This window comes from Neophocaena asiaeorientalis, unplaced genomic scaffold (assembly GCF_003031525.2).
Source record: "Neophocaena asiaeorientalis asiaeorientalis breed wild unplaced genomic scaffold, Neophocaena_asiaeorientalis_V1.1 scaffold93, whole genome shotgun sequence".
Taxonomy (NCBI): domain Eukaryota; kingdom Metazoa; phylum Chordata; class Mammalia; order Artiodactyla; family Phocoenidae; genus Neophocaena; species Neophocaena asiaeorientalis.
This window is the reverse complement of record NW_020174273.1, coordinates 1,510,648-1,533,942: the sequence shown is the minus strand read 5'-3', so window position 1 is coordinate 1,533,942 and position 23,295 is coordinate 1,510,648. Positions and strand designations below refer to the sequence as shown.

General features: G+C 38.4%; 1 protein-coding gene across 10 annotated transcripts in view; it reads left to right on the top strand.

Annotated features, from left to right (window-relative positions):
* DROSHA (drosha ribonuclease III) overlaps window positions 1-23,295 on the top strand; it is a 129,218-nt gene that overhangs the window by 30,396 nt on the left and 75,527 nt on the right. For all 10 annotated transcript variants that reach the window (XR_003004624.1, XM_024755761.1, XM_024755760.1 and 7 more), the window contains 4 exons: window positions 1,153-1,239; window positions 8,018-8,089; window positions 9,684-9,765; window positions 10,727-10,801. Coding sequence is in view for 9 of the 10 variants with exons in the window: in XM_024755761.1 (XP_024611529.1) it covers window positions 1,153-1,239; window positions 8,018-8,089; window positions 9,684-9,765; window positions 10,727-10,801 (316 nt within the window). In the remaining variant the exon portion in view is untranslated. The remainder of the gene's footprint in view (window positions 1-1,152; window positions 1,240-8,017; window positions 8,090-9,683; window positions 9,766-10,726; window positions 10,802-23,295) is intronic.

The window sequence follows — 23,295 nt, the reverse complement described above, 5'->3', positions numbered from 1 at the left end:
CCATTCATCAGTTGATGAACATTTGTGTGGTATCCACTTTGGGGCTATTATAATAATGCTGCTGTGAATGTTTGTGTACAAGTTTTTGTGTGGATGTATGTTTTCCTTTCCCTTGAGTATAAATGTAGGACTAGAGTTGCTGGGTTGTATGGTAACTATATGTTTAATATTTGGAGGAACTACCAAACTGTTTTCCCAAGTGGCTGTACCATTATCATTTCACTAGAAGTTCTTTCATAATATTTAATTTAGACTAGCTTTGTTGAGTTATTCAAATGGGAAGTAACAGTAATATTGGAAAAACAAATAATATGCATTTGGATATTCTTTATTCCCCCCCCCCAAGTTCTTCGTGTGTGTGTGTGTGTGTGTGTGTGTGTGTGTGTATAAATGTTTAGAAGAATAATGTTCAATACCTATGTAAAAAAACATGTCTTTTAGGTTTCCAATCTTGATAATTTGTTCCATGTTTAGCATTTAGGATTAAAAATGGTGGGCTATAAGAATGGCATGAAGAAAATAATCTCTTATGCTTAGGTCAACATTTGTATATTTTAATTAGATTCAATTTGCAGGTAATTAAGATCTTTGACATTATGCAGGAATTGATTTGTTACAGTGTTTAATGGGTTGGCTTCTTCTTGGAGGGCCTGGGAATGGAGCTGTGAGGGGATGAGCCTTTGGCACCTTGAGTCTTTTCAGAGCCTTCCAGGCTGTTGCTAGTTTTGACTGTTGTGATGCTGAGTCTTCTCCACTTGCTTTGATTCAACTGTGCCATTGTGTTGTTCTTGTTAGAGCTTCTGTTAGTTCAGAAACATAGCTTAGTAAGAACAGGACTGGTAGTATTGTGAGATTAAATAAAACAAGTTCCTAGAAAATGAAGCCATGTAGCTAGCCTTTTTTTTCTTTATGGCACCCATAATAAACATTCTTGATTGTCTAGTATATAAATATTACTGAAGCTAGAGAGTTCCACCAAGCAGGAGAATTCTAGCTAGAATTAATCCTCTGTGTAGTTTCTCCCTGGTGTTTGGGAAAACGTTAACAGAAGTCCATACATTTCACCTATTTGTTGCTTTGTGTGTCCTGATGGGTTTCTGCACATGCAAATCATGTCATTTTTTCATATTTTGTGTTTCTGTTTGCTTTCAGACTGACAGGCCAACTGTTATCGAATATGATGATCATGAGTATATCTTTGAAGGATTTTCTATGTTTGCACACGCCCCCCTGACCAATGTAAGTATATGCTGATCAGCTGGCTTTCTCCTTCCCTGAGCCCCCTTCCTTCCCTTCACTCTTTCTTTCTAAAAGTCAAAGGAAATTTCTTTTCATCTGACTTCTAAGTAGCAATTACTTTGCACCCCTCTACCTGAGCTGCAGGAAGTCAGCGGCAGTGTGTGTCAGGTGGCAATGTGACATCTGTGCTAATGAGTCAGAGGTTTGGTCCACATTAAATGGTGTAAGTAAACATGGGTCAGAATAACATTTTGAGAGTGTGAAAGGTTGAAAAAGAAGGATAAACTGTGGAGTAATGTGTCAAAGCTATTTTGGGTTTGGTGTCCTTCAAAAGAAAGTTGGAAAGTTTTAAGGAGAAGCTATTATTTAGTCTCTGAGCAATAGGTAAAGAAATCGAGCTTGTTCAGGACATCTGGAGCCTGAATTAACTTCATACGTTTTTGTGCTTTTGAATCCCAGGAATATGTCTTCTTTAAGACACTCTGACATACAGATCCATGATATTATATAGGTATTGGTAATCGATTTGTTGGTAATCGGTTCAAATGGAAGTTCTGTATTTGTAAGTCAAAATCTTTCTGTCTCAAAGCTGGCAGTCATGGGAATTGTCTTACTTATTCTGTGTTCCAGTTGGACGTAGAGTGGAATTCACTGGCGGCTCAGGAAGGGAGTGTAGAGGTATACTTGAGCCAGTCTAGATGCTGCTATAGAACTTACTGAATTACAGCTATGGTGTATGTACATCAAAGTAGAATGTTCTTTAATCCTTTCTGGTTTGGTTAAAAGAAATTACATCTGCAGTTTGAGAAGTTATTTTAGTACTGTTTACTTAAACTGTGAAATTCTGTTCCATTGGAGAGTAAAGAAAAAATCTTTGCCTGATCTTGCTCCTTTCGATTATTATTTTTTATTAGCAGACATGGTTCTATAGTAGTGATGTTAATTTAAAGCAGATTGTTTTCTTAATGAGATTTTCTTTATGCTACAGTATATTTTATCCTAGAGAATCTTTTTTTTGAGAAGATGATTACACTGTAAATGTAAAAATAAAATCATTTGATAATACACATCACATCTGTCTCTAGGGTGGACCATAATATAGAAAGCGGTGTGATATTGGACTTCTTTTTTTTTGTTGAGGTATAATTGACACATAATGTTATTAGTTTCAGGTGTACAACATAATAATTTGATATTTGTATATATTGTGAAATGATCACCACGATAAGTCTAACATCCATCATCATACATACTTACAAAGTTTTAAATTGGACTACTCTTTTTTTTTTTAATTGAAGTATAGTTGATTTACAGTGTTGTGTTAATTTCTGCTGTATAGCAGTGACTCAGTTATATGCTGTAATTATTCTTTTTTTATATTCTTTTCCATTATGGTTTATCCCAGAAGATTAGATATAGTTCCCTGTGCTATACAGTAAGATCTTGTTGTTTCTCCATTCTATATGTAATAGTTTGCATCTACTAACCCCAAACTCCCAGTCCATCCCTCTCCCTCTCCCCTCCCCCTTGTCAACCACAAGTCTGTTCTCCATGTCTGTGAGTCTGTTTCTATATTGTAGATAGGTTCATTTATGCCACATTTTAGATTCCACATATAAGTGATATCATATGGTATTTGTCTTTCTCTTTCTGACTTACTTCCCTTAGTATGATAATCTCTAGTTTCATCTGTGTTGCTGCAGACAGCATTATTTCATTCTTTTTTATGACTGAGTAGCATTGCATTGTATATATGTACCATATCTTCTTTATCCATTCATCTGTCAATGGACGTTTAGGTTGTTTGGACTATTCTTAAACAATCTTTATGAAGAGACACTGGGAAGTTTTTGAATTTTGAAGGTTTCTTATTTTATTTTTTAAAATGTCTCAGTTAGGCACTCAAACCCTTTGTTACACCAAATCTCATAGTCTTAGAGTTGAAAAGGCCTTCAGAAGTCATCTAGTCCAACTCCCCCCTACATAATACGTTTCTCTTTTTTTTTCCTCAGCAGGCTTGCAAATACAAATAATTAGTTACCATGAAAATATTTAAAAATTATCTGTCTTATCTATTAATTCCCTACAAGTAATACAGGTCTCATTTTAACTTTTAGGATCACCTTAAAGAAGGAAAGAAGTGTGACTTCAGAGAGGGTTTAAACCTTAGTGAATTCTATTTACTAGCTGTATGATTTGACATTTCAATTTTTATAAACCCTGATTTTCTCATCTGTAAAACAGACGTTATTAGTTGTGGCAGTCTTACTGGTTTTTGTAAAAAAATAAATGAGATGACAAATGAAAAGTGTTTATCATGATGTTTAATATACAATACATATTGGCACTAATTATTTTGGATAAGATGTCAGGCAGATGTGGATTTGAGTCTTCTAATTCTTTTTTTTTTTTTAACTGATTCTCCATATTTATGTGACCTTGGAAGAGTGATTCTTTGAGCTTTATTAAAGTTCCTCAGCACAAGGTTTGGCACTGAGAGGCCGCTAGTGCAAAATTAATTGCAGTTGTTACTGTTGTTGTAAAAGATAGGACTGAAAAATTCCTGGCTTCAGAGTATATTTTTTATAAATATTCAAGTTCTCAAAACTTGAGAACTTAACTCTGTAATGAGAAGATAAGCCCCATCATTTATGTTAGAGATGTTGATAAAATAAATCTAGTTTTAAGCTGAGTATTGTACAGTTCATAGGAATTAGATCCATCAAAGGCCTCTTGAATTTGAAATAGCCTCCCAAGAAAAAGAATTATTAAATCGCTTTACTGTTCTGATTCATTTTTTTGCTAGAGAGAGCTCATCAGCAAGAAGGGCATGCAAATGATGGTAATGTTAGAATCTCAATCCAGTCTAGTACCAACAAGTTCTCTTAAGGTCTTCTTGAATTGAAGTGGATTGAAAGCCTTGTTGGCTAAGTATAGAGCATTGTGGGAAAATTTTGTCCTTTTATGTAGTACATTTGCTGTTACTTACAATACCTGATGTTATTAGGGACTTTGACAACATAACTAAAATTACCTAGATATATGTATTACATGCATAATATTTTATCCCATCCTCAAAAGCACAAGGCAGCACCATGATCATTTCCCTGCTGCTTTCCATTTCCAGTGGACTCGCTGCCCTGGATTTAGTCTTTCAGTTCCTGGAAGTAGTAGAGTTAGAATGTAGAAGTTTAGGGAGGGTTTTTTTGTTGGTTTCTGGTAGGATGAGATAAGAGTTAGTGTCAAATCAGCATTCAAACGTGTTTTAAGAAATGGTAGTGGGCATTTATATTATTTGATTGGCCAACTGAGTTCTCAATCCACTGAGTTCCCAATATGTAGGAAAATGACAAGTCTCTTTGAGTCTTAGAGAGAGAGATGAAAGTTCGCATAGAAAAGGAGTCTGCCTTTCCAAATTTGTGTGTCTGAGAAGGGCTCTAGTGGTACAGGTAAGAGCCCCAAAGAAAATACAGTGTGTATAAGAAAAGAGGTCAAAGAAGGAATCACCCAATAGTGATTTTAGTTGAAATAATGTGGGGAAAGGACTGAACTTGCATAAATCATCCAGCAGAGTTGCTGTTGCACATGGTAAAAGGAGTAAAGTTTATACTTTTGCTCTTTTTCTTGCCTCTGGACTATTCCCAAGGGCTCTGGTCCTTTTCTCTCCTGAATACACTCCTCGAGTAATGCAATGTCACTCACAGTTTTTCCTCCCATGCATGTTCTGACATTGATATTTATAGCTGTGACGTATGGCTCTGTGCTCCACACTCACATTTCAGATTGCCTGTTGGACATACCTACCTTGATGTTCCCTCAGGTACCTCACCCTTAACCTGTGTGAAACTGAACTCATCATCTTCTCTGCATACTGAGTTTGAGGAGCTCAGGGGACACCCTATGAAATTCTTTGTATTAATGCCATCGTGAGCTATCTGGTCCCTTAGGCCAGAAACCTAGAAATTATCCTCTATTCTTTCTCCTCTTTCACTTCCACATCAGAACAGTCACTGTATATTTCAGTCACATCTCCTGTGTTTAAATTATTCTCCCTCCTTTTTGATCTTTTGTTCATTTGGCTTCTGAACTGTTTCGTTAGACTCCATTCTGGTCTTCTGGTCTCTTGCCTTGTTCCCCTACAAGCCATTCCCACCCTGTTTACATAGCATCCCATCCATGTAAACTGTGATAGTCTCTCACTTAAAGTACTTGAATGACTTCTTGTTGCCATAAGGATAGCTCTGAATCCTTAACATGGTTTTTAAGATCTGCATAATATAGTTCATACTTTCCTTTCTAGAATTTTCTTACATCTCTGTCTCCATGCATTTCACTTCTGAAGAGCTAAATGACCTGTCCTTCCCCCAGCTCCCTTTTCTCTGTCTTGCTAGAAACTAAACACCTGTTCTTCCCCAGTTAATTTTCGGAATGACCTGGAAAATCCCTTCCCATCTTTGAAGACTCAACTCAAATGTTACCTCCTCTTTGGTTCTTTTGTACTTTATACTATTTTGTTTGCTTATTTGTTTTTTAAATGCACTTGTAAGTTATACTGTATCATATTCTGTTTATGCTTGTTTACTCTGCATTGGGTCTTCTTTGCTGTGCACAGGCTTTCTCTAGTTGCAGCAAATGCGGCAAGCGGGGACCACTCTTCATCGTGGCATGCAGGCTTCTCATCGCGGTGGCTTCTCTTGTTGCGGAGCATGGGCTCTAGGGCATATGTGCTTCAGTAGTTATGGCACACGGACTCAGTAGTTGTGGCTCAAGGGCTCTAAAGTGCAGGCTCAGTAGTTGTGGCACAGGGCTTTGTTGCTCCACAGCATGTGGGATCTTCCCAAACCAGGGCTCGAACCCACGTCCCCTGCATTGGCAGGCGGATTCTTAACCACTGTGCCACCAGGGAAGCCCTCTCCATTGTATATTCTTGCCTCCTTTGTCAAAGATAAGTTGACCATATGTGCGTGGGTTTATCTCTGGGCTTTCTATTCTGTTCTGTTGATCTATATTTCTGTTTTTGTCCAGTACCATACTGTCTTGATTATTGTAGCTTTTTAGTATAGTCTGAAGTCAGGGAGCCTGCTTTCTCCAGCTCTGTTTTTCTTTCTCAAGATTGCTTTGGCTATTCGAGATCCCTGCCTTTTTAAACGGTAAGGGCTGGGACATATTTTAGAGTAACTGTGAATCTAACAGTTGTTAGCAAAGTATTTTAAAAATATGAATAATTGCACAAATTTGTAGCTCTCAAATATTTTTAAATGATTGTAGGAAGAAAGAAGAACTTAAAAATGAGTGGCCTTAGCATGTAACTTCATCTGGTTTAGAACTCATTACCATGAGAAGGCTGAAAATGGATCTCTTATTAACGTTAATTATGAATTTCACTCAAATTAGCCACCATCCTAAAAAAAAAAAAGAAAGCACCTAAGAGCTAAACTTCATTTCTGAGAAAAAGATTTCCAGTAGATGGCATTATAGGACTATTTGCTTTTCTTACCATTCCTTTTGCTGGTGGAATTAAAATTTGTTTCTTTCTGATTGCTGTGGTTTGTAAAAACGATTACCTTTATATAAATTCGTCTTATGGACAGATCAAGGGGCCAGAAAAGCCCACTTAACACATCTCTAGGGCTTCTGAGTCTATTATTTTCCCCGGCTAGTCAGCCAAGCCACTGCATTAACCTCACACCCTTCCTTTCTCAGTCCTTCGTTCATTCAAAAATATACTTAAAGAAAACCTATTAAATCTAGGCACTAGGCTAGTGTCTCATGATATATTGGTAAAGCAAGACAGATGTGGATTTATTTCATCTGAGCTTTCCTTCATTTTCACACATACCCTGAGTATTAGAACAGGAAATGAGAGGTGGATACCCAAGTGGCTTAGAGCTGGGGTCTAGAGCAAGAATTTCTAATTCACCAGCTACCTGCTTCCTTCGGCAAAATATCTGACGACTCTGCCTTCATTTCCTCCACTGTACCCTGGGAAGAGTAGTTGTACCTGTCTCACAGGGCTGGTTACATGAGTGACAGACAGTATGTGAAACAGTAGAACAGTGCCTAGCTCAATAAGTGGTAGCTATTATTATTATTATTTTTTTTATTTTATTTTTTTTTGTGGTACGCGGGCCTCTCACCACTGCGGCCCCTCCCACTACGGAGCACAGGCTCCGGGGGCCCAGCCGCTCTGCGGCACGTGGGATCCTCCCGGAGCGGGGCACGAACCCGCGTCCCCTGCATCGGCAGGCGGACTCCCAACCACTGCGCCACCAGGGAAGCCCTATTATTATTTTTATTACCATGATTGCTTTTGCTCCAGAGCCAGAGAGGCAGCATGAGTTGTGTCTACTACAGTGACTTATGAATCTATAGCTGATGAATTGTCAGCCTGCTATCCCTGTTCTGCCTGAAGAGCTGAAGATTCTGAAAGATTTTTAAAACCTGAGAAAACGAAGTATTTAATTGTGGTTTTATTAGTTCTTTAGAGGCAATATATTTGGTTTTAATGAGTTCTTGTCATGTTTGTGTTGCTGCTGCTAACACAGTTAATTGAGCACCAACGTTATGCAGGTTTCCTGTAGAGACTGGGCCAGCTGGGTTCTTGTTATTAAAATTCAGCAGCTGTGGTCAAGTTTCATGTGCAGTATTGTTAGCAGCTTAGATTAAGGTGAAGCTTTCTCGTTTGGTTCATGGCCTTCTGGGTTAGGTAGCAAACACATGTACAGTGTGAGCGCAGGAAGGTATTTTGAAACTGAACTTTTCCTCCTTATTATTGCAGATTCCACTGTGTAAAGTAATTAGATTCAACATAGACTACACGATTCATTTCATTGAGGAGATGATGCCTGAGGTAAGGGAAAAGATTATTTAACAGCTTGATGCAGCTTGCTCTTTTGTTTATTCCACACATATCTTTAAAGCATTGAACTTGGCCAGGTCTGGCTTTTTGCCATAAGTATACCCTTAAAGTATTGTGTTCACTATTGAAAGGACCAGTCAGATGTAGTCAGATGTAGCTTTAGGAATGAGGTTAAAATTCAGGTCGTTTTCCAACTTATTGACCTAGTTTTGAACCCATTTCTCCTCGTGCTGCAGCTACTGATAGTAGCTTCACATCTGTTTCTAGTTTGTTTTGGACAGGGGACAGCTTTTGGTTACTGGTCGTTATCAGATAGGAAATTAGAAAAGTGAAATTGAATCTGATAGCTGTTGGAATAATCTTATTCATTATCTCCAGTGGCAAGATCAATGCTTTGTTCATTTTCCTTCCCATATATTTACACATTTTTCTTCCCATATATTTACATATTTTTCACTACGTATGCTCAGCAGCAGATTTATCTAAATATATGCAAGAGGTTTAAAATTCCAAAGCAAGATAAATGTGAATCTCAGAATGATTCATTGCCTGATCTTGAATTTAGTGCTGTCAACAAATCACACTAAGAAATAACAACTAGACAGCAAACAAGCTTGTGCACTTAACATTGTGTTGGAGTCGGGGTCGATTTCCTGAGCCCCTGGCTCCTCTTGCAAACCTCGTTTAACGGTGCAGCTCTGTCGGGGGCAGCGGAGCACCCAGGGGGATTGATGAGCATGACACGCATGCTTAGTTTGCACCTATTTCATTCTGGGCAAGTCCTTGTTAATTCCACCTGTCTTTCAAAAAGAATTGAAGAGAAAGGGCCGCCCCTTCATTCTTCTGCTTGGAAGGGCTTTTTTGCTTCCTTTTGATTTTTAAGGTCATAAGCCTTCATTTGCTATTGTAAAAGTTTATGACTTCTGGCATGATCTCACGCAGGGTGATTTATGAACCCCGAGCAAAACAAGTAGGAGGAAGAATTATGAGACAAGTCTCACTTGCAAATATATCATCTGTTAAGCTTGTTTACAGCAGAAATTTTGGTACAAGGTTCTGTAGTTTGTCTTAGCCCTGTATTTGCCTTCATTAAGAATTGGAACTTTTTTGGCACAGAGACCTTTGCTTATGGTAACTTTGTAATAATAGTGATTCTGGGTGTATTTGAGGGGTGGAGGGGGCAGGGGTGGAGCGGGGGAGGTGCTGGGGACAAGCCTATCAGAGCTGGCTGCCCAGTGTGTGCTTTGAATTAACAGAAAGTCCCTAGGAGATTCTGATATATTTTATAATTGGGTTAGAAAAATATGACGTAAAGGAGACTCTGATTTTTAAATTGCACATCATTTTATTTGCACATTGAGAAGGGCCAAGTTCACATTTTCTTAGGAATCCTAATGATACTATTGCCTACTTCATTAATGTTTCAAGCCAGTGAGCTATTATAGGACGGTGACCAAACTAGGAAATTACCTTGTTTTAGTACAGTTGCAATAGACACTTTTTAAAACACTTGACTAGAACAAGCTGAACCTTGTTAATACATGTTTGCAGTACTACAGTGATTTGATTTTGGCTTATTTTTCAGAATTTTTGTGTGAAAGGACTTGAACTCTTTTCATTATTTCTATTCAGAGATATTTTGGAATTGTATGACTGGAACCTTAAAGGTAAATAATAGGATTTAAAGAAAAGTGCAGTGCTTATCGAAGAACGTTGTGGTATGTGTGAAAACTCTTATAAAAGTGGGGGAACATAGTTGAAATTCCTCGTACTTTTGAAATACCCAGGGAAAAGTTTATTATTCATAGGAGTGCGTGTTATCATTTGACATGAATAAATTGTTATGGTCTCATTTTAATACAGTTGGACAGTGTCCATTACGGAAGATTACCATTAATTGTTACCTAACTGGTACCTCAGAAGATGGTAGCAGTTATGTTGAGTGACTACCTTGGTTTATCTGCATTGGAGAAATCTCATTAGTTAATATTTTAAATCTATTGAACTTTACTGTAATAAACTTCTTCCAAGATGACAGTTTATTAAAACAGAACTTTAGTTAACCTTCGAAACACACACATACACTGTGAGCTACAGCAGTTCAAAACTTGATACTTGGTTCTTGGATAATAGTTCCCTCTTTTGGAAGTGCCTCTATTCCAGCAGACACTTATTTATTTATTTTTAAAATAGTATATTGATGAATGGCTTTTCAAACCAAGTTTTTAATAGTATTTCTCTCTTTTTTTTCCCCAGTTGTATTGGTTAAAATGGAACGGAATGAAAACACAAGCATATTATATCATCTAATCGTTCATTTATAACAAAAATCTTTGTATCTTTGAATTTCTAAAACTAATTTTACCATATATACCATATACCGTATATAACCTTGGGGCATTCATTCTCCTTTTCGAGTGGTCTCTTCCCTACAGTCTTCATGGAATGTTTGTGGCAGTTACCACATGATTGATTTAGCTATTGAGGAGAAAGGGGTGGTTTTCTTATGTCCCTACTTCTGGTGGTATTTTTTTGTATTTATCATAACTCTCAGGAGTTAAGTTGCAATGTTTGTTTCCTAAGGTGGTTTTATTTATTTTTTCTTTCCTTTTTACTTGTTTGCTTTAGGTCCTTTGTTTGAAGACAGTCCTCCCTGCTGCCCAAGATTTCATTTCATGCCACGTTTTGTAAGATTTCTTCCAGGTAAATCTTTTGACTTGTCAGTGACCCGGTGAGATAGTGCATCTGAAAATAAGCCTGCCATTCTCCTTTCAGTCTTCAGGGACAACTTTCCCACCTCAGACACTTAATATCTACTTCTCAGGTCAGGCATGAAAATGTAAAATTATACATGTTGATTTGTACCCCTGTATAATTTACGGTAGCCCCAAGTTAGATGAGCAATGAGAAAATTGATTTATAAATTTTGAGAGTCTACTTGATAAAATATCATGCAAGTATTAAAATTAATATGGAAAAATGCATGTGGCTTAAAAAATGCATATAATTAATTAGAAAACAATTATAAAATTTTATAAACAATATGATTATAATTATGCTAAAAATTACTGCAGTAATAGTTGTAGTAAGATTAGTATTATAGGTTTTTTTTTCTCTTTTTTGACATATACTTTTATTCATTTTACAGTAAAAAAAATAATTTATTGTCTCATGAAATTAAAAATATATAAGTAAATATATAACTTTTATGTTTTTAAAGCAATATTTTAACTATTTTAAAACTTTTGTCAAGAGGCTAGCTGTGAGCTATGGCATTGTATTTAGTGTTTTAAATTGGTTGGGTTTTTAATGAAATGTTTGGACGCCTTTTTGTTTGTAAAGTCTTCACCATCCTAAATGAATTCATCCCTGGAATCTCATTCCCGTATCTCACTTTCTGGTGATATCCATCTATACTTCCACCCTCTCGTTCCCTTATTCCCTTTGCTTCTGCTTGACTCTTCTTTTTTCTCCTTGTGTGCAGTCATCTTTCCTTGCTTTCTTAAGTCCTGTCCTCTGACTTCTGTCTCAGCTCTAGTGACCTCAGCCCCTTGTGCTAACCACCACTTTGCATGGAAATGTCATTTCAACCATTTGCCTTTTCTTCTCTGATGTTTGGGCCACTCAGTGATACGGGAGAAAAAAAAATGGCCGCTGCGATTAAACTGTGGTTTATAATTTCAGCTGGGGAGCTTTTCAGCATGTAAGCTTTCTGCCCACGTTTACATATCAGCAGTTTCAGAAGTTCAGCCTCATGCTCGTGCTCTCCTCCTTATGCCCCTTGTGCTCCTGGACCCTTGCCTCCCTCATGCCTCAGAACCATCCCTTGAGCCTGTCAGATTCTGGGCCGTTCACAGCCTGGCTTTCCTTTGGTGCCCCACCTGCCTCTTACCTTGTCCCCACCCCGCTGCAGCTGCTGATGCCAGAGCCAGCCTGCAGAAGGCCAAAAACAGTGGACATGCTTCAGTTGAGTCTCCTCCCTAATGTGGTACCTGGGCTCTTGTTCTGATCTGCCTGCTGGACTCTCCTTACTTGCCTTCTGGCTCTCTGATTCGTCCTTTGTGGCTTTTGTTTCTTGTCTTTTCATTCTAGTTTAGCTTTTCCTCCAGATTTTGTCCATGCTACCCTTTCCTCAGTCCACTCAGTCACAATGGCTTATTTTTATTTTAGCATGGTGTTAATCATATTTTTAGTATTGTTAATGTTCATTTTGTTTGGAAAATGCATTCAAAAGATTTTCTCTTTTGGACATCTGGTTTTATTTCATTGAGAGGTCCTTTGTATTTTTTAAATATTTATTTATTTTTATTTATTTGTTTGGCTGCATCGGGTCTTAGTTCAGCCTGCCGGCTCTTTGTTGTGGCACACGGGCTTCTCTCTAGTTGTGGCACATGGGCTGTAGAACGTGAGGGCTCAGTAGTTGTGGCACACGGGCTTAGTTGCCCTGAGACATGTAGGATCTTAGTTCCCCCACCAGGAATTGAACCCACATTCCCTGCATTGGAAGGCGGATTCTTAACCGCTGGACCACCAGGGAAGTCCTGAGGTCCTTTTCTTCTTTTCAAGTGAATGCATCTATGATTTTATAATGGAGCTTTAGCAGTAAACTTATTAGAAAATTGTGTTAGAGTGAGTTTGTTGAAAAGCCTTTCCTTTCTGTATCTGTCTGCCTGTAGGCATTTTATGACCAAACAAATCTCTAAGAGAAAGTGGACATTTTTTTTTTTTTTGAAAGTGGACATTTTAAAAATCATCTTAAAGAAGAATCTTATGTCAGATATTTACTTCGTGGGATTTCAAGTCTCACAAAATGTTTCTTGTAACTGTATAGGGATAACACTTAGGTTGTCAAGAAGGGAAGGGTCTATTGACTTATTTTTTTTTTTTTTTTTTGACTTATTTTTAAACGGGATTTACTTTTTCATTAGACTTCCTTTTGAAAATATACTTATTAAAAAAAAACCCGGGACTTCCCTGGTGGCACAGTGGTTAAGAATCCCCCTGCCAATGCAGGGGACACGGGTTCGATCCCTGGTCTGGGAAGATCCCACATGCTGCGGAGCAACTAAGCCCATGTGCCACAACTACTGAGCCTGTGCTCTAGAGCCCATGAGCCACAACTACTGAGCCCGTGTGTCACAACTACTGAAGCCCGTGAGCCTGGAGCCCATGCTCTGCAACGGGAGAGGCCACCACAATGAGAGGCCCATGCACCGCAATGAAGAGTAGCCCCTGCTGGCCGCAATTAGAGAAAGCCCCCATGCAGCAATGAAGACCCAATGCAGCATTAATTAATTAAAGTAACAGCTACTTCAGGGACTTCCCTGGTGGCGCAGTGGATAAGACTCTGTGCTCCCAATGCAAGGGGCCCGGGTTCGATCCCTGGTCAGGGAACTAGATCCCACATGCATGCTGCAACTAAGACCCGGCACAACCAAATAAAAAAAAAAAGTAACAGCTATTTCAGAACAATGTTAGTATACTTAACACTGTTGAACTGGATGGTTAAAAATGGTTAAGGTATTTCAAGTACATAATACAGCTAATAATACTGTATTACATATTTGAAAGTTGCTAAGAGAAAAAAATCTTAAATGTTCTCACCGCAAAAAAGAAATGGTAATTACATGACATGATGGAGGTGTTAGATAACACTATGGTGGTAATCATTTTTCATTACATAAGTTTATCAAATCAGTGTGTCATACCCCTTAAACCTACATGATGTTATATGTCAGTTATATCTCAGTAAAGCTGAAAAAAATGGTTAAGATGGTAAATTTTATGATATGTTTTTTATCAAAATAAAAAAAGTATTAAATCTTTAAAAAGTGACAACAGGACAAAAGAGTTGGAATGTTGCTGACTAATGGACCTAGATACCAGAAAACAGTTTCTTGCTAACAGATACAATTTAGAATACTAAGCCAAGCAAAGGGAAGTTTTCCTCAGTGTGAAAAAGAAAATTAAGTTTAAAAGTAGAAAAAGGTTAAGGATTTTTAAAATCAGTATTTCCTACATTTTCTAAAATGACATACTTTATGAGTGTAATTAAATTTTTTTTAATTTTAAAAACTGAAATAGTTTGTGTCTTTAACTTCTCAAGTTTATATAATACTACTTAAGTTTGGCTTTCTATAATTACAATGTAAGATTCAAATTAATCAGTTCTTAAAAGGCTTACCTTATTAGCTTCTTCTGTCACTATTCAATTAAGAAACTTCATCATAATTGTTGGTGCCACAGGGTTGAAACTGTCAAAGTTTTATAAAGGAAGATAGTGGTTATGTGATTAATTAAAAAATACAGTATGGGGGCTTCCCTGGTGGCGCAGTGGTTGAGAGTCCGCCTGCCGATGCAGGGGACATGGGTTCGTGCCCCGGTCTGGGAGGATCCCACATGCCGCGGAGCAGCTGGGCCTGTGAGCCATGGCCACTCTGAGCCTGTGTGTCCGGAGCCTGTGCTCCACAACGGGAGAGGCCACAGTAGTGAGAGGCCCGTGTGCCGCAAAAAAAAAAAAAGAAAAATACAGTATGTATATAAAATTTTAAGCAGAAATTTCATTCTATTTCTATTCTATGTGATATAACACACTCTTCCTGAATTTCTTTGGGAAACAGTAACCTTTGATTATTATCTCCACTGAGACTGTCAGAGATTGTAAATATTAGAGGACATCGACCAATCTGCACATACTTCCTAAAATAACAAAAGGTAGCAAGCAAGGTTGAAATTTAAAACACCTGCCATTTAATTTGGAGTTTTAGAAAACTTCACTGAAACTCACCTCAGAACTTCATGTAAAATATGAGAATCTTGATGAAACTGGTTAGGTAAATCCTACCAAAAACAAAGGAAAAACATTAGCTCAGTTTTATTCCCATGTAAATTTATTTTCAGATTTATATCTACCAAAACAGGAAAAATGTTATCTATTCAATGTATTGTAACCAGAACTTTTGTAGAAATTAAGGGAGACATCAAATAGCTGATATCCTAAATAGTAAAACGCATCAATGGGATTTTGAGAGCAAACTTCTTAGGGTCACTACAAGTTATAATATTTTTACTAAGATGTCAGTTTCCAAATATTTTTTGCCTTTCTATACTTAGGCCATTAAATATTTAAAGTTCATTAACCCATAGCTACTTTATCCAAGTTTACTGCAAGAAACTTTAGGTTTCCTCTGTTATACAAAGCCTTTATGTTATATTTTACCAGTACTAACACTATGGAGAGAGTTAATGTCATTATCACATAAAATATATCTTAACAATTGTTTACTCAATAGCTACAGCAGAATTTCAAAAGCTGTCCTTACTTCAACTAGAATTATCAGTTCTCAGATCATCTCCAAACATTTGTAGTTTGTTATATTTTGTCGCTCTTAGTAGAAACTCTTTAAAAACTGCTATCTGAGGGCTTCCCTGGTGGCGCAGTGGTTGAGAGTCCGCCTGCCGATGCAGGGGACGCGGGTTCGTGCCCCGGTCCGGGAAGATCCCACATGCCGCAGAGCGGCTGGGCCCGTGAGCCATGGCCGCTGAGCCTGCGCGTCCGGAGCCTGTGCTCCGCAACGGGAGAGGCCACAGCAGTGAGAGGCCCACATACCGCAAAAAAAAAAAAAAAAAAAAAAAAAAAGTGTTAAATATGTTTCCTTTCAGAATCAACCTTCCATGTATTTCCTTATCAGTCTCAGATAGCAGGGTTTTTTTTGTTTTTTTTTGGCAGGGGTACGCGGGCCTCTCACTGTTGTGGCCTCTCCCGTTGCGGAGCACAGGCTCCGGACGCGCAGGCTCAGCGGCCATGGCTCACGGGCCCAGCCGCTCTGCGGCATGTGGGATCTTCCCGGACCGGGGCACGAACCCGCGTCCCCTGCATCGGCAGGCGGACTCTCAACCACTGCGCCACCAGGGAGGCCCTAACACTTATATTTTCAACGAGTTATATACGCATCAATATTATACATATGTACGTAATATACATATACATTAATGAATAAATTTACATATACATGAAGGAGCACACAATATTGTAGACCGTTTTTAATTAGGCAGAACAGTTCAAATTTAAAATAGAATATTCATTTCAAAAGACAAAAGTCACTATGAACAACAGTAACTTTTCTGTACCAATGAATGTAATATGGAGTTAACTGATTTCAGAACACAGCTGTTAGTATAAAAGTCATACAATTGGTAAAAATATTTATTACTTTGCCTACACAGTGAAGATTCTCCCAATTAGTGCATGACTATAAATGAGCTGTTTTCAATAATAATAAGTTTTAATTTAATTTAATAATAAGTTTTGGGCTTCCCTGGTGGCACAGTGGTTAAGAATCTGCCTGCGCTCTGGAGCCCGCAAGCTGTGCTCCGCAACAAGAGAAACCACCGCAGTGAGAAGCCTGCGCACTGCAATGAAGAGTAGCCCCTTTCTCTAGTAGCTCGCTGCAACTAGAGAAAGCCCATGCGCAGCAGTGAAGACCCAACGCAGCCAAAAATAAACACACAAATAAATTTATTTTTTTTAAAAAAAGCAAAACGCTGAAGGATATAGAAAAGTGCCTAATGTATAAAATGCATTTTGGTATTTGACGGCAAATTATGGTTGATTCATTTTTCACAATATGACTTCACTGAAAATCTTTAGAAAATGATGAGTTCAAAAGGAAAATACATTTTGATGTATATTTTCATTTTTTTCTGTTCATAACTTTTTTGCCTAGTGGTCATCATACTGATAAATGTTTTGCATCCTAATTTTTAATAATTCATCAAGTAGGCAGATATTTTTAAAGATCATGATATGTAGTACCAAATTTCTTGTCAAAAGAATCATCAGTTTATGCTGCCATGGAAAATGCATTATTAGTCTTCTTCATGTTTTGGACTTTCCTTCCTTCCTCCCTCCCTCCCTCCGTCCATTCCAACTGTAGCTCTATGAGGCTAAGGAGTAAACAGTCTGTCTTGTATCACTACTGACATACTACTAAGTGGTGCACAGCAGGGGCTCAGTAGATACTTGTTTACTGACTTTATTTAATTGGTCATAATAGTGTCTTAGTAAAATATTCATGTATTTCATTACTAATAAGAGTGTGTTTTTCAAACATTATTTGGTATTGTCTCTCATTTTTAAAAAGTAAACCTTTGATTGAAGTAGAACACAAGTACTGAAAAGTGCACGTATCATACATGTAAGACTCAATGAATTTTCACCAAGTGAATATGACTGTGTACTCAGCACCCAGCTCAAGATTACCAGCATCCAAGAGCCCCTTTCCAGTCACTACCCAGCCCGTCAAGGTAGCCTCTATTCTGGCTTGAAAATACCATGTATTAGTTTTACCTGTTTTTGAATTATAAAAACTAGAATTGTATATTCTTTTTTGTTTCTGTTTTCTTCTGTATTATTTTTTTTTTGTTTTTTTGTTTTTGTTTTTGCGGTACGCGGGCCTCTCACTGTTGTGGCCTCTCCCGTTGCGGAGCACAGGCTCCGGATGTGCAGGCTCAGCGGCCATGGCTCACGGGCCCAGCCACTCTGCGGCATTTGGGATCCTCCCGGATCGGGACACGAACCTATGTCCCCTGCATCGGCAGGCGGACTTTCAACCACTGTGCCACCAGGGAGGCCCTGTGTTATGTTTTTGAAATACGTATTGTTACAGTTAACTGTAGTTGGCTCATTCTCATTGCTGTATAGTATTATATGGTATGACTAAATTAAAATGTATTTAACCTGTCTGTGATTAATGGACATTTTGCATGCTTTCAGTTTTTGACTCTTTCAGGTAGCATACACGTGTTCACCAAACACTTATACATGCTTTTTGGTGAGCATATATTTATGCTTTTCTATAGTGGATATATACCTAGGAGCGGAAATTCTGGATGTGTTTATATTAAGCTTTGTAGATACTTCCAAACAGTTTTCCAAAGTGATTGTACCATTTTACCGTCCCGCCTGCAACATGTATGAGTTCAAGTTATTCCACATTTGCACCAACACTTGGCATTTTTCTTTCTTTTTCAAGTTAGCCATTCTGATGAGTATTCAGAGGTATAACATTATGGTCTTAATTTTCATTTCCCTAATGACTAATGAAATGGAGCACCATTTCATATATTGACCATTTGGATGTTGTCTTTTGAAGTGCCTGTTCAAGTCTTTAGCTCATTTTTCTGTTGGGTTATATCTGCCTTTTTCTCATTTATTTGTAGGTAGTTTTTATATATACTCTATGTGAGTCTTTTGTCAGCTATATATATTGCCAGTACCTTCTCTGTGATTGCTTTTTCACCATCTTAATGGTGATTTTTGGTGAACAGAAATTCTTTATTTTAATGTAGTGCAATTTACATATTTACCCTTTTTGCTTGGAGCCTTTTGTATCTTATTTGTGAAAACTTTGCCTACCCCAAGGTCATCAAGATACTCTTCTATATTTTCTACAAATTTAGGTCTATAATCTGTCTCAAATTTGTTTTTACAAATGGTATGAGATATGGGTCAATACTCATTATTTTCAGTATGACATCCAGTTGACCCAGCACCATTTTTTGAAAAGACCATTCTTTCTTCACAGAATTGAAGTGTTACCTTGCCCTTAATTATGTCGACTCTGTGTGTGTGTATGTGTGTGTGTGTGCGTGCGCACAAACAACACAAAAGTGTATGAAGTAAAAAAGTGAACACCCCCTTCTAGGCATGTGAAAATGAATAGGTGCTATAAATGGTTTGATTTGTATTTGTTTTAACCTGTACAGAGAGAATTATGCTTTTTTCTTTAAGTGGTATAACACTAAATATGTTACATAGCTTGACCTTTTACTCAACTGTTTCGGACATCCTCTGTATAAATACACTGCCTCAATCTTTAACACCTGCATGGCATTCCATAGTATGAATGGACGTTAACTTTTTTGGCAGTTCCTCTAGTCATGAGTATTTTGGAGGTCTCTATCTTTCCTCCATTACATATAAATACTTCAGGAATAGTCTTGTGTATCTATCCTTTTCTATTTGTGTGAGTGTTTCTACAAGGTAGGGTTCTAGAAGTGAAATTATTTGTTAGGACAGTACGCACATTTTAAATTTGGAAAGAGTTGGCCAAGTTTTCTCTAGAAAGGACATAGTTGGTAGTTCTAACCAACATTTTTAACAGTACCCTTTTTCTATACATCTGCCAGCAGTGGATATTACTAGTCACTTGATAGGTAAAAAGTCATCTGATTATTATTATTTGCATCTTACTTGAACTCCTGTAGAATGAGCAGCTTTTATATAGTATTACATGGTCCTCTCCTTCTCATTTGCTTTTTGTTTGTATCAGTTTATTATACTATGTAACTGAAAGTTTATCAGTCATTCCAGTTTTTCTCTAGTTCCTCAGTTGACCTGCTTTGAAGACAGCTGTCTCAGTTGCTTTACACAAATTTATCCAAAGTTAAGCTTATAGTTTAAAGCAAGGATTATTCAGTGCAGGCTAGTTTACCAGAAGTCAAATCACAGAACAACCAGTTTATTGATATTTTAAGAGTTTTCTCAAATTTTTGTTTCTTTCCTATCCCTGCCTCTACCTCTAGTAGCCAAATAGTTGATATGAGCTCTCCTAGAGCCACCTGAAGGTTTTATCCTGACTGTAGTTAGGGCTGGGGCAGGGCATAATTCAAGTTAGGAAGGCTGCACTTACGGGAAAGCCTGTTCATTGTTTATATCATTGCTGTAGTAAAGCTTTGAGAATCCTGAATCAATTTTGCAAATCAGTTATCTAGCAGATTGATTTTTGGAGAAGTAATTCTTTAGGTATGGCTGACAGAGAGCCAGAGGGTGGGAGAGTATATCAAAATTCCCAGGAGGGAAGTGTAGTTTGGAAAAAACATCAATTGATATAGCATCTTAATATAACTTTGTATTTGGAAAGTTTAGAAAATACTGTGTTGTTAATACAAATTTTCAAAACTTAAGATTATACAAAGGTGTCTTAGTAAGAATATACAGGAGACATGGTAATGAAGCTATATAGTTATTCTCAGTGTAAGGAAAGAGGAAGGTATTTTTATATTTCTTAAAATTGAGTGTTACAGCCTTGAGAAATACTCGTTTAACCAGCTGTATTCTTTTAAATTTTATTTTATTTTTTTTGGCTGCATTGGGTCTTCGTTGTGGTGTGCGGGCTTCTCACTGCGGTGGCTCCTCTTGTTGCGGAGCACGGGCTCTAGAGCGTAGGCTCAGTAGTTGTGGCTCGCAGGCTCCAGAGTGCAGGCTCAGTAGTTGTGGTGCATGGGCTTAGTTGCTCCGCGGCATGTCGGATCTTCCCCGGACCAGGGCTTGAACCCGTGTCCCCTGCATTGGCAGGCGGACTCTTACCCATTGTGCCACCAGGGAAGTCCCCCAGCTGTATTCTTAACACAAATTCCCTAGCAAATTGCCCCTACCCCCAATAACCATATAAATAATCAAGCAATATAAGCTGAGAGAATTGGATCTCTAAGAAACAGTTTATAAAGTCTGTCAGTTCATTAATGACTGTCCAGATTCATTCCCCGAAACACAAACTCCAGTTTTTCCCAAATAATGAACCATTGTCACGGTTCCAGTCCCAGTGCTGGCAGAATTCCTGCTAACCTTAGCTTACCCACTCTCATTTCTCATTTATATCATGTCCTATTTATCTCAGCCAACGAGATAAAGATTACTTCCTAACCCTCAGTGACATAGTTCCATAAATCCCCAACATAAACATGTAGCAAAGACAAACCAAAAGAGCCAATTCATTAACATTAGTAAATTCATGGCAGTCTGCGAGCAAGTGGCCACATTATTTATCCGCTTCAGAAAGTCATTCCACAAATATTTCTGGAGTGTCTTTTTTTGCCTGACTGGGTGTGAGGGATGCAGCCCTTGCCCTGTGGGCTCTGCAGGACTTTGTAGTCACGTCTACTTTTCCTTATATTTCCGTAAGGATTTCACCTCAGGTTATCTGTCCTGAGTTTCTGCTTTTTCACATTGGTAATCGGCCATGGCTCACCGGCCCAGCCACTCCGCAGCATGTGGGATCTTCCCAGACCAGGGCACGAACTTGTGGCCCCTGCATCAGCAGGCGGACTCCCAACCACTGCGCCACCAGGGAAGCCCTATCTATCTTTTTAGATTTTAGTTGCTATTTAAAATATTTAGCAGATTTCAACATGGATTTACAATTTCCCCTTCAGCATTACCAATTTTGCACCTGATGTGTGTATGTTTTTAAAAAAATTATTTCTAGTTCCATGCTGCTATAAAACTCTCCTCCCACATCAGCAGCTTTGCACCTAATCTAGGTAGATGCGTTCTCATAAGCATTCAGTGGCTTTCCTTCTGTCTCTCACAGGTATTCTTCTCCTAAATTGGGCAGTGCCCTTGGTTTGTAGGTTTAAGTGTTACTCCCTCCCACTAGCTCTTTGAGTTTTTTATTCTTTTCACTTTAAATTCAACGCCGCTACTCCTTTTCACTTTTATTTGAAGTGCCCTGAAGTCAGCCACTTGTAACTGCTTGTGGGGAAATTCTGGTGCCAGTGTGTATACCTGGACTTGCATATCTTTTCTCCTTCCACCAGGCACCAGCCTCCCCAAATGAAATCTGAATGTTTTTTTCTAATCCTCGCAGCAAAACAACCCTCTGCTGCTTATAGTATCCTAGACTCCTGATGTATCCTTATAGGCTTACAGTGCTCTTTAGTAACCTTAACGAATATAATGATTACAATCTAAAGACTATTTTACTCTTTCCTTGGTGCCTAGAATCTCGTTAGTGTGGCAGTTCTTCTCGGGGCTGTCTAGGTTTTCTTTATCCCTGCTGCCCTGTATGTGGACACGTGCAAGTGTAAGTCAACTTACTCTGACTTTAAGAGTTCTCTTGTCCACCTGGTCACTTCAGGCCCCCCTAGAAGCAGAGATTACCATGGGCTCAGACGGACAGGTAGGCATTATGACTATGGTGGGCTCCATAGCAAAGAGGGGAACATCATTGATTGAGAAAGACATGTCACGTGCAGGCGGATTAAAATTTCTATTGAGACAGACTGAGAAATATGCCCTTAACCATGGAAGTTTGTTAATCGAAGGTGATTCCTGGGTTTAAGGCAGATGTTTTGTAATGAGGCATAAAAAATTTTTACTGCTGTGAACAATAATATGAAGGGTAGGTAGAACATGTCCTCATGTGGGTTGATTGTATTTTGTACTTTAGTTACTTCTTAGACGGTTATTTTTTTTTAAGAGACTCTGTGTCTTTAAGAGAGCTCTGTTTTCAGAATGTTATGTGCAAAGATTCCTCTAGGAACAGTTGTGATTAGTCATCATTAGCCAACTTGCTTCTTGAAGGCCTAGAGCTTGTGTTTTTGTTTGTTTGTTTGTTTGTTTTCCATAATTGCTACATGGGACCACTCATAGTGCCTGGCACGTGATGGTGAAAAACATGCTCCCGTCTGAGAGTCAAGTCCAGAGCGCTTCCCGTGCTCTGTAAAGCTTGGCAAGGTCTGACTTCCCTGCTGCCTCCCTCACGCTCTCCTCCTCCTCACTCCATCCACGCTGGCTTCTTGGCAGTTCCTGGAACACATCAATCCCACTGCACCTTAGGGCTTTTGCTATGTTTTCTACCCAAGACAACCTGCTCCCAGATAGCCTCATGGGGCTCCTCTGCTTCTTTCAGGTCTTTGCTCACATGACACCTCTTCAAAGACACCTTTCCTGACCACCCTTTTATGTGTAGTTGCCCAGTTTGACCCTTATTCATAGCAGTTATCTCTGATCTATTATTATGTAGTTGTTTTTTATTGTATCTTTCCCTCCGCTGGAATATAAGGTTCAGGTCTTTGCTCACATGACACCTCTTCAAAGACACCTTTCCTGACCACCCTTTTATGTGTAGTTGCCCAGTTTGACCCTTATTCATAGCAGTTATCTCTGATCTATTATTATGTAGTTGTTTTTTATTGTATCTTTCCCTCCGCTGGAATATAAGGGTTTTTTTTTTTTTTTTTAGAAGATGTTGGGGGTAGGAGTTTATTAATTAATTAATTAATTTTTACTGTGTTGGGTCTTCGTTTCTGTGCAAGGGCTTTCTCTAGTTGTGGCAAGCAGGGGCCACTCTTCATCACGGTGCATGGGCCTCTCACTATCGCGGCCTCTCTTGTTGCGGAGCACAGGCTCCAGA